The sequence below is a fragment of the Salvelinus namaycush genome, chromosome 14 (genome assembly GCF_016432855.1).
Source record: "Salvelinus namaycush isolate Seneca chromosome 14, SaNama_1.0, whole genome shotgun sequence".
Taxonomy (NCBI): Eukaryota; Metazoa; Chordata; class Actinopteri; order Salmoniformes; family Salmonidae; genus Salvelinus; species Salvelinus namaycush.
Genome location: NC_052320.1, coordinates 23,172,087 through 23,184,172, shown reverse-complemented (window position 1 = coordinate 23,184,172; position 12,086 = coordinate 23,172,087). Strand labels below are relative to the sequence as shown.

The 12,086-nt window shown below is 47.5% G+C and overlaps 1 protein-coding gene and 1 pseudogene across 2 annotated transcripts; one reads left to right on the top strand and one right to left on the bottom strand.

Moving 5' to 3' along the window:
* Positions 1-4,546: 4,546 nt before the first annotated feature.
* LOC120059282 (putative nuclease HARBI1) lies at positions 4,547-6,120 on the bottom strand. 2 transcript variants are annotated; one of them, XM_039008215.1, is made up of 4 exons: positions 5,688-6,120; positions 5,503-5,618; positions 5,295-5,406; positions 4,547-5,200 (listed from the first exon to the last, which is right to left on the bottom strand). In XM_039008215.1, exons 1-4 carry the CDS (start codon positions 6,118-6,120, stop codon positions 4,830-4,832), a joined length of 1,032 nt encoding a protein of 343 aa, XP_038864143.1. In that variant the 3' UTR covers positions 4,547-4,829. The 2 variants fall into 2 exon arrangements, 1 of the variants encoding a protein (XP_038864143.1); XR_005478138.1 differs by lacking the exon at positions 5,503-5,618 and having other exon boundaries at positions 5,172-5,406; positions 5,688-5,805.
* A 2,526-nt stretch (positions 6,121-8,646) lies between these two features.
* On the top strand, positions 8,647-10,904 carry LOC120058667 (annotated as a pseudogene).
* The last annotated feature ends 1,182 nt before the right edge of the window (positions 10,905-12,086 follow it).

Here is a 12,086-nt window from a genome sequence, read left to right as displayed (position 1 = left end):
CATGACAACAACATGGTAGCAACACCACATGGGAGCAGCACAGGGTACAAACATTATTGGGCACAGACAACAGCACAAAGGGCAAGAAGGTAGAGACAACAATACATCACGCAAAGCAGCCACAACTGTCTGTAAGAGTGTCCATGATTGAGTCTTTGAATGAAGAGAATGAGATAAAACTGTCTAGTTTGAGTGTTTGTTGCAGCTCGTTCCAGTCACTAGCAGCAGCGAACTGAGAAGACGAGCGACCCAGGGATGTGTGTGCTTTGGGGACCTTTAACAGAATGTGACTGGCAGAAGAGGTGTTTTATGTGGAGGATGAGGGATGCAGTAGATATCTCAGGTAGGGGGGAGTGAGGCCTTAGAGGGTTTTATAAATAAGCATCAACCAGTGGGTCTTGCGACGGGTATACAGAGATGACCAGTTTACAGAGGAGTATAGAGTGAAGTGATGTGTCCCATAAGGAGCATTGGTGGCAAATCTGATGGCCGAATAGTAAAGAACATCTAGCCGCTAGAGAGCACCCTTACCTGCCAATCTATAAATTACGTCTCCGTAATCTAGCATGGGTAGGATGGTCATCTGAATCAGGGTTAGTTTGTTCGCTAAAGAGGAGCGATTACGATAGAGGAAATCAAGTCTAGATGTAATTTTAACCTGCAGCTTTGATATGTGCTGAGAGAAGGACAGTGTACCGTCCCAAGTACTTGTATGAGGTGACTACCTCAAGGTCTAAACCCTCAGAGGTAGCAATCACACCCATGGGGAGAGGGGCATTCTTCTTACCAAACCACATGACCTTTGTTTTGGAGGTGTTCAGAACAAGGTTAAGGGCAGAGAAAGCTTGTCGGACACTAAGAAAGCTTTGTTGTAGAGCGTTCCACACAAAATCCAGAGAGGGGCCAGGGGAGTATAAGACTGTATCATCTGCATATAAATGGATGAGAGAGCTTCCTACTGCCTGAGCTATGTTGTTGATGTAAATTGAGAAGAGCGTGGATCCTGGCATCGAGCCTTGGGGTACACCCTTGGTGACAGGCAGTGGCTAAGACAGCAGATGTTCTGACTTTATACAGTGCACTCTTTGAGAGAGGTAGTTAGCAAACCAGGCCAAAGACTCCTCAGAGACACCAATACTCCTTAGCCTGCAAACACAAGAATGGAATGGTCTACCATATCAAAAGCTTTGGCCAAGTCAATAAAAATAGCAACACAACATTGCTTAGAATCAAGGGAAATGGTGACATCATTGAAGACCTTAAAGGTTGCAGTGACACATCCATAACGTGAGCGGAAACCAGATTGCATTCCAGAGAGAATACTATGGACATCAAGAAACCCAGTCAGTTGATTATTGACAAGTTTTTCCAACACTTTTGATCAACAGGGCAAAATAGAAATAGGCCTATAACAGTGAGGATAAGCTTGATCTCCCCCTTTAAATAAATGATGAACTGTGGCTGCCTTCCAAGCAATGGGAACCTCCCTAGAGAGGAGAGACAGGTTCAAAAGGTTAGAGAGAGGCTTGGAGATGATAGGGGCAGCAACCTTAAAGAAGAATGCGTCTAAACCATCTGACCCAGATGTTTTTTTGGGGTCAAGTTTAAGGAGCTCCTTTAGCACCTCGGACTCAGTGACCGGCTGCAGGGAGAAACTTTGTAACGGGGCAGGGGGAAAAGAGGGAGGAGCATCGAGGCTAGTTGCATTAGAAGGGATGGGAGATATGGCTGAGTCAAATGGGAATCCTGACTTAATGAAGTGGTGATTAAAAAGCTCAGCCATGTGCTTCTTGTCAGTAACAACCACATCATCAACTTTAAAGGACATGGGCAGCTGTGAGGAGGAGGGTTTATTCTCCAGGTCTTTAACCGTTTTCTAGAACTTCTTGGGGTTAGACCCACAGAGAGGGAACTGCTCCTCAAAGTAACTAACTTTGACCTTCCGGATAGCCTGAGTGCACTTATTTCTCATTTGCCTGAACGAGAGCCAGTCAGCCTGAGTATGTGTGTGCCTTTCGCCAAATGGAATTCTTGAGGTGGCGTAACTCTGCAAGATCACTGTCAAACCAGGGGCTGAACCTGTTTTTAATTCACATTTTCTTTATGGGGGTGTGTTTGTTAACAATATCACTGAAAATATAAAAAAAGAAGGTCCACGTGTTTTCGAGCTGATTCTGTACCAATTTACAGAGGCCAGGTCATGAAGGAAGGCTTGCTCATTAAAGTTTTTTAGCAGGTGTCTATGACAAATCAGAACAGGTCGTTTCACTCAGCAGCCATTACGAACATAGGCTGTAAAACAGTGATCACTAAGGTCATTACAGAAAACACCAGACTGACAGCTATCAGGATTATTTGTAAGGATAACGTCGAGGAGAGTAGCCTTTACTAGGTGTTTGGAGTCATACCTAGTGGGATTAGTATTAATAATCTGAGAAAGATTTAGGGAGTCCCATTGTTTTAGGACTTGGTCAAGTGGTTTAAGCATATCCCAGTTTAGGTCACCCAGCAGGACAAATTCAGACTTAGTGTAAGGTGCCAGGAGAGAGCTTAGGGCAGGTAGGGTACAGGCCGATGCTGATGGAGGACGATAACACCCAGCAACAGTCAACAAAAAGCTATTTGGAAGTTGAATGCTTAAAACCAGCAAATCAAATTGTTAGGGGACAGACTTGGTGGAGACAACTGAGCACTGAAGGTGATCCTTAGTAACGATTGCCACTCTCCCACCTTTGGAAGATCTGTCTTGCCGAAAAAGGTCATAACCAGAAAGGTTAACATCAGTATTCAAAACACTCTTTCTTAACCACGTCGCAGTAATGACCAACACATCTGGATTGGAGCTGTGAACCCACACTTTCAATTGATCCATTTTAGGTAATAAGCTTCTGGTGTTAAAGTGAGGAAAACCCAGGCTTTTACGAGAACAGAAATCAGTGAAACCGATATCAGAGCACATGTCAGAATTGGGGATAGCAACAGTAGAATCAAGGCACGGCAGAGGACAGGGAGAGCTCTGCAATGTTGATTTATGACATTTGAATGTGCATTAGATGGCAACAAGATCATATTATACATCTATTTCATCAGGTAACATGAATACAAAGCCGGCGAGAGGTGGTTAGAATAGGATGTGAGGCCATGAGTCCATGTAACCAATAGAGAGTCAGAGTCCCGAGTGTGGGAACAAACATAGTCTGTCCCACGGTTGGGTAAACAAGAAAGTTCATAGTCAACAAAGCATGCAGGAGTCATGTGTGGGCCTGGGAGGGCATAGGCCCACCCACCTGGGAATTAGTTTTTCCCCACAAAAAGGCTTTATTACAGACAGAAATACAACTCAGTTTCATCAGCTGTCCGGGTAGTGGGTCTCAGATGATCCCGGAGGTGAAGAAGCCGGATGTGGAGGTTCTGGGCTGGCGTGGTTACACACAGTCTGCGGTTGTGAAGCCGATAGGACGTACTGACAAATTCTTTAAAACAACAATATGGAGACTTTTCCCATTTTCTCCAGTTTTGCATTTAGCCTCCAGCACCTTCATTAATCGGTTTTGGGTGTGCGGTAGATTCTGCCAATTATCCTCAATGATGTCTTAAAAATGTGTAGTTGATTGTGGTCGGTTAACTAGAGTTTCTCTTTTAGATTATACTATATAGCATGTACTATCCTTATTTTCAGTCTATTATTTTGTCATCACCAGGGGCCTGTTGCACAAAACTAGGATAAGGGATTAAGCCAGGATATCTTGGTGATCCTGGCTCAATTGATCCGTAATCCGGTTGCACTAAAGATGGATAGGGGGCAGGAGGATATGTTATGGTATAAATTACCATGGAGATTTATTCTGTGGAGCTAGCCTGCTCCAGACCAGGCTAAATTCCAGGATCTATTTAATCTCATCCCTAATGTCAGTCAGCAGTCACCACAAATGGAAACCAATAGTTATTTCACTGCTCACTATACATTGTTATCACATATAACTAGACCCACTGTCATTATTTAAACGTTTGTGATCATTAATTTCAATGATTTTGGATAAAAAATGATTTTTAGATGATGTTGCTATCATTAGATAATTTACAGTTTCCCATAGACTATAAGGCTATATATAAAATGATAGAATATTAGGGCCACAGAGGGGAAAAAAACACAAGTCATAATATTGTAACCAGTTGTTTTAAAGGAGGACAGTTGTTAAAATGACAGATGTGGGGCATTTCGTGAAATTGTACTTCAGTATGGTTTCATAAACAAAGACATGCTGATGTGCCAGAATATTAAGTATCACATTGTCATAAGTATCAAAACTGTAAAAACAATATGTAGCTTTTCTGCAGAAAGAACCAGCCTCATAAATTTATGACTTTATCCTTTTTCTTCAGTGTGGCCCTAGTACTCTGTCATATAAACAAATACACATTCCATATGAATATAAAAACACAATGTGTAACATTATGTTCCTTTATTGAATAAGGACAAAACAAAGCAGGTAAACCATCAGCTCCTTTCGAAACTGAAGTCACAGTGACTCTACAAGATGGAAAGCACAGAATCCAAGCATATTATACAAAATGATACATACACATTCAAAGGTCTGTATATAACACACCCTGCATGTCTGCACACTAAAATAAATGCAGGACAAATCCATACACATCAACTGAACAGACAAATGAATGGATGCAGTAGCCTCCCTGCAGCCTTGTATTACACACAGTATACCGCACAAACATCATAAGAGGCCAAATTCGTAAAAAAACGAACCCAAAAAAAACCAAATTCCTCTGCCACCGCAGGACATATTTAACCAAAATTGAAAGCACACATACTAACTAAAATAATTCAACACATATTGGTCCCTCAGCAGCCGACCACTGTCGTCATCAGGGAAGATTGCCGGATTGTCCCAGTCCATGGCTGGTGGCACTCTGGGGGCCCTCTCCTTCCTCAGGCAGGCCACATTGTGGAGGACAGCACAAGCCACAGTAATATCACATGCCCTAACAGGGCTGACCCTTAATTTGTGAAGGCAGTGAAAGCGTGCCTTCAGGAGGCCAAAGGTCATTTCAACTCTGGCCCTGGTCCTGGCATGGGCATGGTTGTAGGCCTGCTGTGCTTCCTGGGGGTCTGTGAAAGGTGTCAGGAGAAAAGGCTGGCAGCCATACCCCCTGTCTCCCAGCAACACACCAGAGAATTCACCTGTCAACACAAAATCTCATCATTACTACCTCATAAACACAGTGATATTCTTGACACAGCCATGATGGTTATAAATAGGGGTTGTGTGGCTTACCTTGTGATAGGCACTGATAGATTTCAGAGGCCCGAAAGATTCTGGATTCATGGACTGAGCCAGGCCATTTTGCCACAACATTGCTGATCACACAGTCAGCATTGCAGACCATCTGAAATCATAAGATGAGGAATATTACACCAATCAATGCACATCACTGGCAATGCAGAGTGTTCGTCAATGGACAATATCAAAAAGTTATGTTCACCTGAACATTAATGCTGTGAAAGGATTTCCTATTCACAAAATCGGCCTCATGGGCACCTGAGGGGGCTTTTATCCTTATGTGTGTGCAGTCCAATGCACCAATGACATTGGGGAAACCTGTCACACAAAGTAATGAGTATCCTACTATGTGTTAACAGTTGTCCTGTAATTTGTAGATCCTCTTACCTGCAATCCTATAGAACTCCTCTTTGATGTCACAGAGTCTTCTGTGGCCAGGGAAGGAGATGAAGACATCTGCTAATGCTTTGATAGCCAGACACACACTCCTTATTGTGCGGCAAATTGTGGCCTTGTTCAGCTGTTCTGCATCCCCCACTGAGTACAGGAAGGCTCCACTAGCAAAAAAGCGCAAGGCCACACAAACCATTTGCTCCACACTCAGTGCATGGCTCCGTGCAGTGCGGTGCTTAATCCTGGGACCCAGTAGTCTGCATAGATACCTGATGCCATCTGCAGAAAACCTGTATCTTTCATATAGATGGTCATCAGGGAAGGCCAGTGGGTCCAACCGGTCCCTGAAGACCCTTTCTCGCCTGAAGGCTCTCCTCAGCACAAGTGCTTCTTCATCCACCACATCTCGCACGAATGGGCATGCCATTGTCAGAGCAGAAAGGAACACACAATTTTGGGCCTTCATATAGGCTAGTGGCCACACCTGGTGCTGGGGGGGTGGGCAAAAGAGGGCGATGCCTTATAACGATGACTTGGTTGTACTGATTGCTGGGAAAATAAAAAAAACCTTAGAAAGATGCCACCGTCCTGTGTGCTCACAATAAGAGCTCATATGTCATGGCTCACTTGACTTTACGAGAATATACCTAATTTTTATTTTGAGCTGTGTCATCTTCTTGGAGCTGGGGGAGGAAAGAAAAATAATGATTAATACATTTGTGTTACAGTTAGCATACAGTGTACATTGAAGGCATATCTCACCTCCCTCTCAAGTTTTTTTATTTCAAGGTCCAGTTTCCTAATTGTCCTCTTTTTTATTTCGGACTCCAGTGCAAGATTTTCCATCTTTTTCTTCTTGTACTGAATGTCTATGTCTGCCAGTTCTATTTGGCGCCGGAGGTGGTTGCCATACAACTTTCTGATAGCTTGTGAGCTCTGTGAACACAATACAATTAGCGCAGCTGGAATTTGGCAGGATGTGGTGTCCTTTTATTAATACGCACTATGTTGCCAGGCTGGTTTTCCCACTGTATAGCATCTGGGTCCTGTAAAAGAAATTAGATTTTTTGATTTTGATGAGGACTCCTCACCATTGTAGAGTAAATAGTACTTTCACAGTCTTAACATGATACCTCATGCCTTCTGGAATCCAGAGAGATGGTCTCCTCCTCATCATCGTCTCCATCATGTGCTGTTGCTGCTGCACTGGGGCCTTCACCCTATCACATTTAATCGGATTCATATTGAAGCTAGTAGACAAGACATGCCAGGCCTACAGTATGCCTTTGATGGAGTACTCACTGGATCAGCATCGTCTGGTGCTTGTGCTGGTGGCTCTAACAGGAACACAGTGCTGCCAGACACTGCAAGGCAATAGGTAAACCAAAGTCAGACAGTCCAAATTGATTCAATATGAATGTGGTTGTATCCCATGTAGAGATGGAAGGACATACCTTGAATGAAGCGGGTGGCATCTTGGGAGGAACCTATGCTCGTCTCTTTCCCCCCAGGGATCCCCTCTAAGACGGGCCTGCCTTTATTTAGCTCCAAGGCCATGTCCTCTGCTGGGGTAAGGTCAGCCTTTGGTGACCCACCACCCGTGCCTTGTCTGTGGGTATTCTTTTTCACTGCTAAAACAGTACAGACAATGTGTGAGCAGGCACCTTCTGGGTACAATATATGCTTGTGCTTTGTTAAATATTAGTCAGGGACCATACCATTCTGCAGAATGTTCTTGTATTTGATTTTGACCTGCTGCCATGTCCGTTTTGGCCCGTTCATGTTTAATCTACACACACACACACACACACACACACACACACACACACACACACACACACACACACACATTTAATGGAGTCACACTGCAAAAAATTACTTGGTATTTTTGTCTTGTTTTCAGTAAAAATATCAAAAAATTTATCATAGCTTTATACAGTGTGATGGAGTTACTTTACACAATTTCACTCATATCTGCAGTGCATTTCAATTAAAAATTTAACCGTTTCATAATTACAGTACAACTGCATTTTTGGAGATGTGAATTAAATATTTGAATTGTAATTGTGATGTTTCAGCGGAGCGGTGAGTGTGTAATTGTGCACTACTTACGCATTCAGGCGGTCTGCAATACTTTGCCACGCTTTTTCTCTTTGCTTTATCACTGTGGCGGTGTTGCCTTTCTTCTTAATTATATCTTTTACCTCCTCGTATGCCTCCATGAGGATTTGTGCTTCCGACGGGGAAAAGTACGCGGCTCTAGTTGCCATGGTAAATCAGTTAATCTGTGATCTGTGGCGGGGTCTATTTGAGTGAGCCGTGAGCGCGCACCTATCCAGGATTGGTTTCACCTGGCTTAATGAATCCGTGTCTGCTCATCCTGGCTTGGTCTTTGTGCAACCAATTAAGCCTGGACGCACATGTTTTGGCTTCATTGAGCTCAGCTGAGTCATTTATCCCGGATGTCTTAATTCTACTTTTGTGCAACAGGCCCCAGGTGTCTATTGTGTAACATATAGTACGTTAACCCTCCTGTGGTCCTCGCGATCAGAGTGACCCAGGCCCTGTGTTTAGAGGGTTCCCCCTCTGCGCTCTTCGCTGGGGGTCAGAGTGACCCAGGCAGCCACTAGCGAGGTGTATGGTATTGTGTGTACTGTGTGAGTTGGGGGCTCCCCCTCTGCGCTCTGCGCTGGGGGTCAGAGTGACCCAGGCAGCCACTAGCGAGGTGTATGTTATTGTGTGTACTGTGTGAGTTGGGGGCTCCCCCTCTGCGCTCTGCGCTAGGGGTCAGAGTGACCCAGGCAGCCAGCCAGCCAGCCGGGAGCCAGCAGGGAGCGGCGCATACTATTGTGTGTACTGTGTGAGTTGAGGGCTCCCCCTCTGCGCTCTGCGCTGGGGGTCAGAGTGACCCAGGCAGCCAGCCAGCCAGCAGGCAGCCACCAGGGAGCGGCGCATGCTATTGTGTGTACTGTGTGAGTTGGGGGCTCCCCCTCTGCGCTCTGCGCTGGGGGTCAGAGTGACCCAGCCAGGGCTACACACGTCCAGACATGCCCCGCTGTGTGTGCAAGAGGACAGCCCAGTGGTGCACAGGTGAACTGCACACACGGCTACACACGCCCAGGGGCGCAACGGGGGCGTAAGTTGGCCGTAGAGAGGATACTAATATTGTCAGCGGCACACAAAGTCATCGTTACCCCCGTGCCGCGTGCTCTCCCCCGCCTCTGCTGCTCAGTGGACCTGATCAGTGGACCCAATCAGTGGACCCGATCAGTGGACCCGATCAGTGGACCCGAGCAGCCATGACCGTGCGTTTCACCGCAGCGCAGGTCCTAGAACAGATCTTCTCCGGCGTCGACCAAGAAGACTATTCCGATTCCGAGGAGGAGGAGGAGGAAGAGGTTTCGGAAGACGAAGACGGGGAGGAATGTGGAATGAGGCCCGACCAGGCGTCTTCGCGCTCTTCGGAGGAAGACCCCGAGGCCGAAGGCGAGGATGAACGCAAGGCCGAACGCGAGGACGAAGGCGAGGAAGAGATCGCCTCGGCCGTAGGCCAAAGGGAGACGCCGTTGCTGTCGAAAAACGGAAAAATCGAATGGTCCCCCGTGCCCTACGGCCGCTGCCGCAGGGCCCGTGCGCTCTGCCACGCAGGGCCGGACGAGACTCCGGGCCCCACGGCCTATGACGTGAGTCACGCCCGCGACATCGCATCCGCCTTCCGCCTGTTCGTCACATCGGCGATAGAAAGGATAATTCTGGACATGACGAATCTGCACGGGGCCAGAAAATACGGCGACGGCTGGCGAGCCATGGACGCCACCGACCTGCGCGCCTACGTAGGGCTGATCATCCTAGTGGGCGTCTACAGGTCCCGAGGCGAGGCCGCGGCCAGTCTGTGGGACACCGAGAGCGACAGGACCGTGTTCCGAGCCACCATGCCGCTCAATGTCTTTCACAGGTACTCGAGGCTGCTGCAATTCGACGATCGCCAGTCGAGAACCGCGAGGCTCGCCACGGACAGCCTGCCCTCTACAACCCGGGGCCTGACGTAATGGTGGACGAGCAACTGGTCCGTTCAGAGGTACTGCGCGTGTGTGCGTGTGTGCGTGTGTGTGTGTGCGTAGAGAGAGCTAGTATATGTATAACGTAGCACTCATTGGCCCCCATGAGCCGGTAATGATGCCAATCTCTTCTCCCCTCGCCAAAGGCTGCTGTCCTTTCCGTCAGTACATTCCCAGCAAGCCGGCGAAATACGGCATCAAGTCGTTGGTGGCCTGCGACGCCAAGTCCAGCTACGCTTGGAAGATACAAGTGTACACCGGTAAGGCGGCCAGCGGAGGCCCCGAGAAGACCCAGGGGATGCACGTCGTCCTCGATCTGACAACGGGACTGAGCGGTCGCAATGTCACGTGTGACAATTTCTTCACATCCTACGAACTGGGACAGCGGCTCCTCGAGAGGAACCTCACCATGGTGGGCACGGTGAGAAAGAACAAGGCCGAGCTCCCGCCCGCGCTGCTCGAGTCCAAGGGCAGACAGGTCCTGTCCTCCAAATTTGCCTTCACGCCCACCACCACTCTCGTGTCCTACCTGGCAAAGAAAAATAAGAACGTGCTACTTCTGAGCATCCTGCACACGCAGGCCCAAGTCAGCGATCGCCGCGACAGGAAGCCGGTCGTCATCCTAGACTACAACTGCAACAAGGGCGGATTGGACAACCTAGACAAGGTGGTAGGAACCTACAGCTGCAGACGGATGAATGCCCGCTGGCCCCTGGTCGTCTTCCACAACATCCTCGACGTGTCCTCCTACAACGCCTTTGTCATATGGCGAGAGATCAAGCCTGACTGGATGCCTCGCAAGCGGAACAAGAGGAGGGTGTTCCTGGACCAGCTGGGAAAGGCACTTGTGAAGCCGCTGATCCAAAGAAGGCAGCATCTCCCCCGCACCGAAGCGGCGTCAGCACTTGTCAAAGTCCTACAGACTGCTACCGCGGCTCGTGATCAACAGCGTGAGGAGCCCGCCGCTGCCCCGCGCGCTGCCCCGGTCACCGGGGCAAGTAAGAGGAAGAGGTGTCAGCTCTGCCCACCCAAGAAGGACTCCAAGACACACACTGTGTGCTGCAGGTGTAAGAAATACATCTGCAAAGGCTGTTCACACGCATACTGTCACACTTGCGCCCATTGGGCCTTTAGCCAACACGGGACAGGGTGACCCGGAGGACTGGGGGTCTAGACACAATATGAGGACAACGGGAGGGTTAATGAGGAGCACCATCCACGTCCCTGGATCAGCCTCCACTGGCAAACTGAATGGTGGCTCAGTAATGTCGTCTACTTTTTAACTCTCTGTTCCACTGCCAGGAGATCCTTTGGGAACAAACCACAACCAAATCCATACATTTCAGTTTGTAAGGATTAACACCCCAATTAACACCCCAATATGTTACATGTTATATGTTACATGACCATACTGACCCACATTTTGAGTCTCATGTTGGGTGTATTAGACAGAACTGTTGTACCTACCACTCTCGTTCCAACCACCTATAATTTACTTTCACTTTTCCAGTTGTGCATTTAGAGGGCTTGTTCATGGAGATATTCGCTGACAATAATTTTCTGACATTCCACATACAAATGTCCTTTGGTTATGGAAACCCACCTGTTTCATCTCAGCAGTTTGGTGACATTTGTGTTCCTCGGCTGCACACAGAGAACAGATACACCTTTCAAGTCTGCAGTACATGGCCAGCAGTTTGTCATGCTGGGGATACAGCTTCTCCAGCTGCAGCTCCTTGACCACTACACCCACCAGTGTGCTTCTGTAACAGAGGGACATTCAGATGAGTTCTAAATTGAGACTGGCAGTAGGACCACTTACACTCCTGACAGCCTTTGCCTTCCTCCTGGACCCTACAAGAGTAAACATGTCAGGACTGGCATACAGATAACCAAGAGGGCTCTCGAGTAGAGTCATCTTCCTCAGCTTCTCCACCATCTTTTCCAGCATTGAGTTCTTGGTCAGTGTGGGGCGCCTGCTGAACGTCTCCCGGCACCAGGAAACATCAGTGCTGCTGCTTCCACTCTCATCCCAGCATTTGCTGATGCAGAAGTTGTGCCCACTTCAAAGAGTTGTAAGGTCTGTCAGGGTGTTCAAACAGACTGGACAGCTGATCTGTTCCCTTTTCCATGGCTTAGAGGCAATTTTGTCAGAGTGAATAAATAAAAAATACTGTGGTTTATAACAACAGTTCTGCAAGAAGTTTAGCAACTGTAATGTTACCTTTCAGGAAATGCAGAAACTTGTAACAATCAGGAATCATGAACCAGTTTGTGACTTACTGGAAACAAGGAGCTCCTTCTGACACATGAGAATGCAGAAGAATGCATGAGA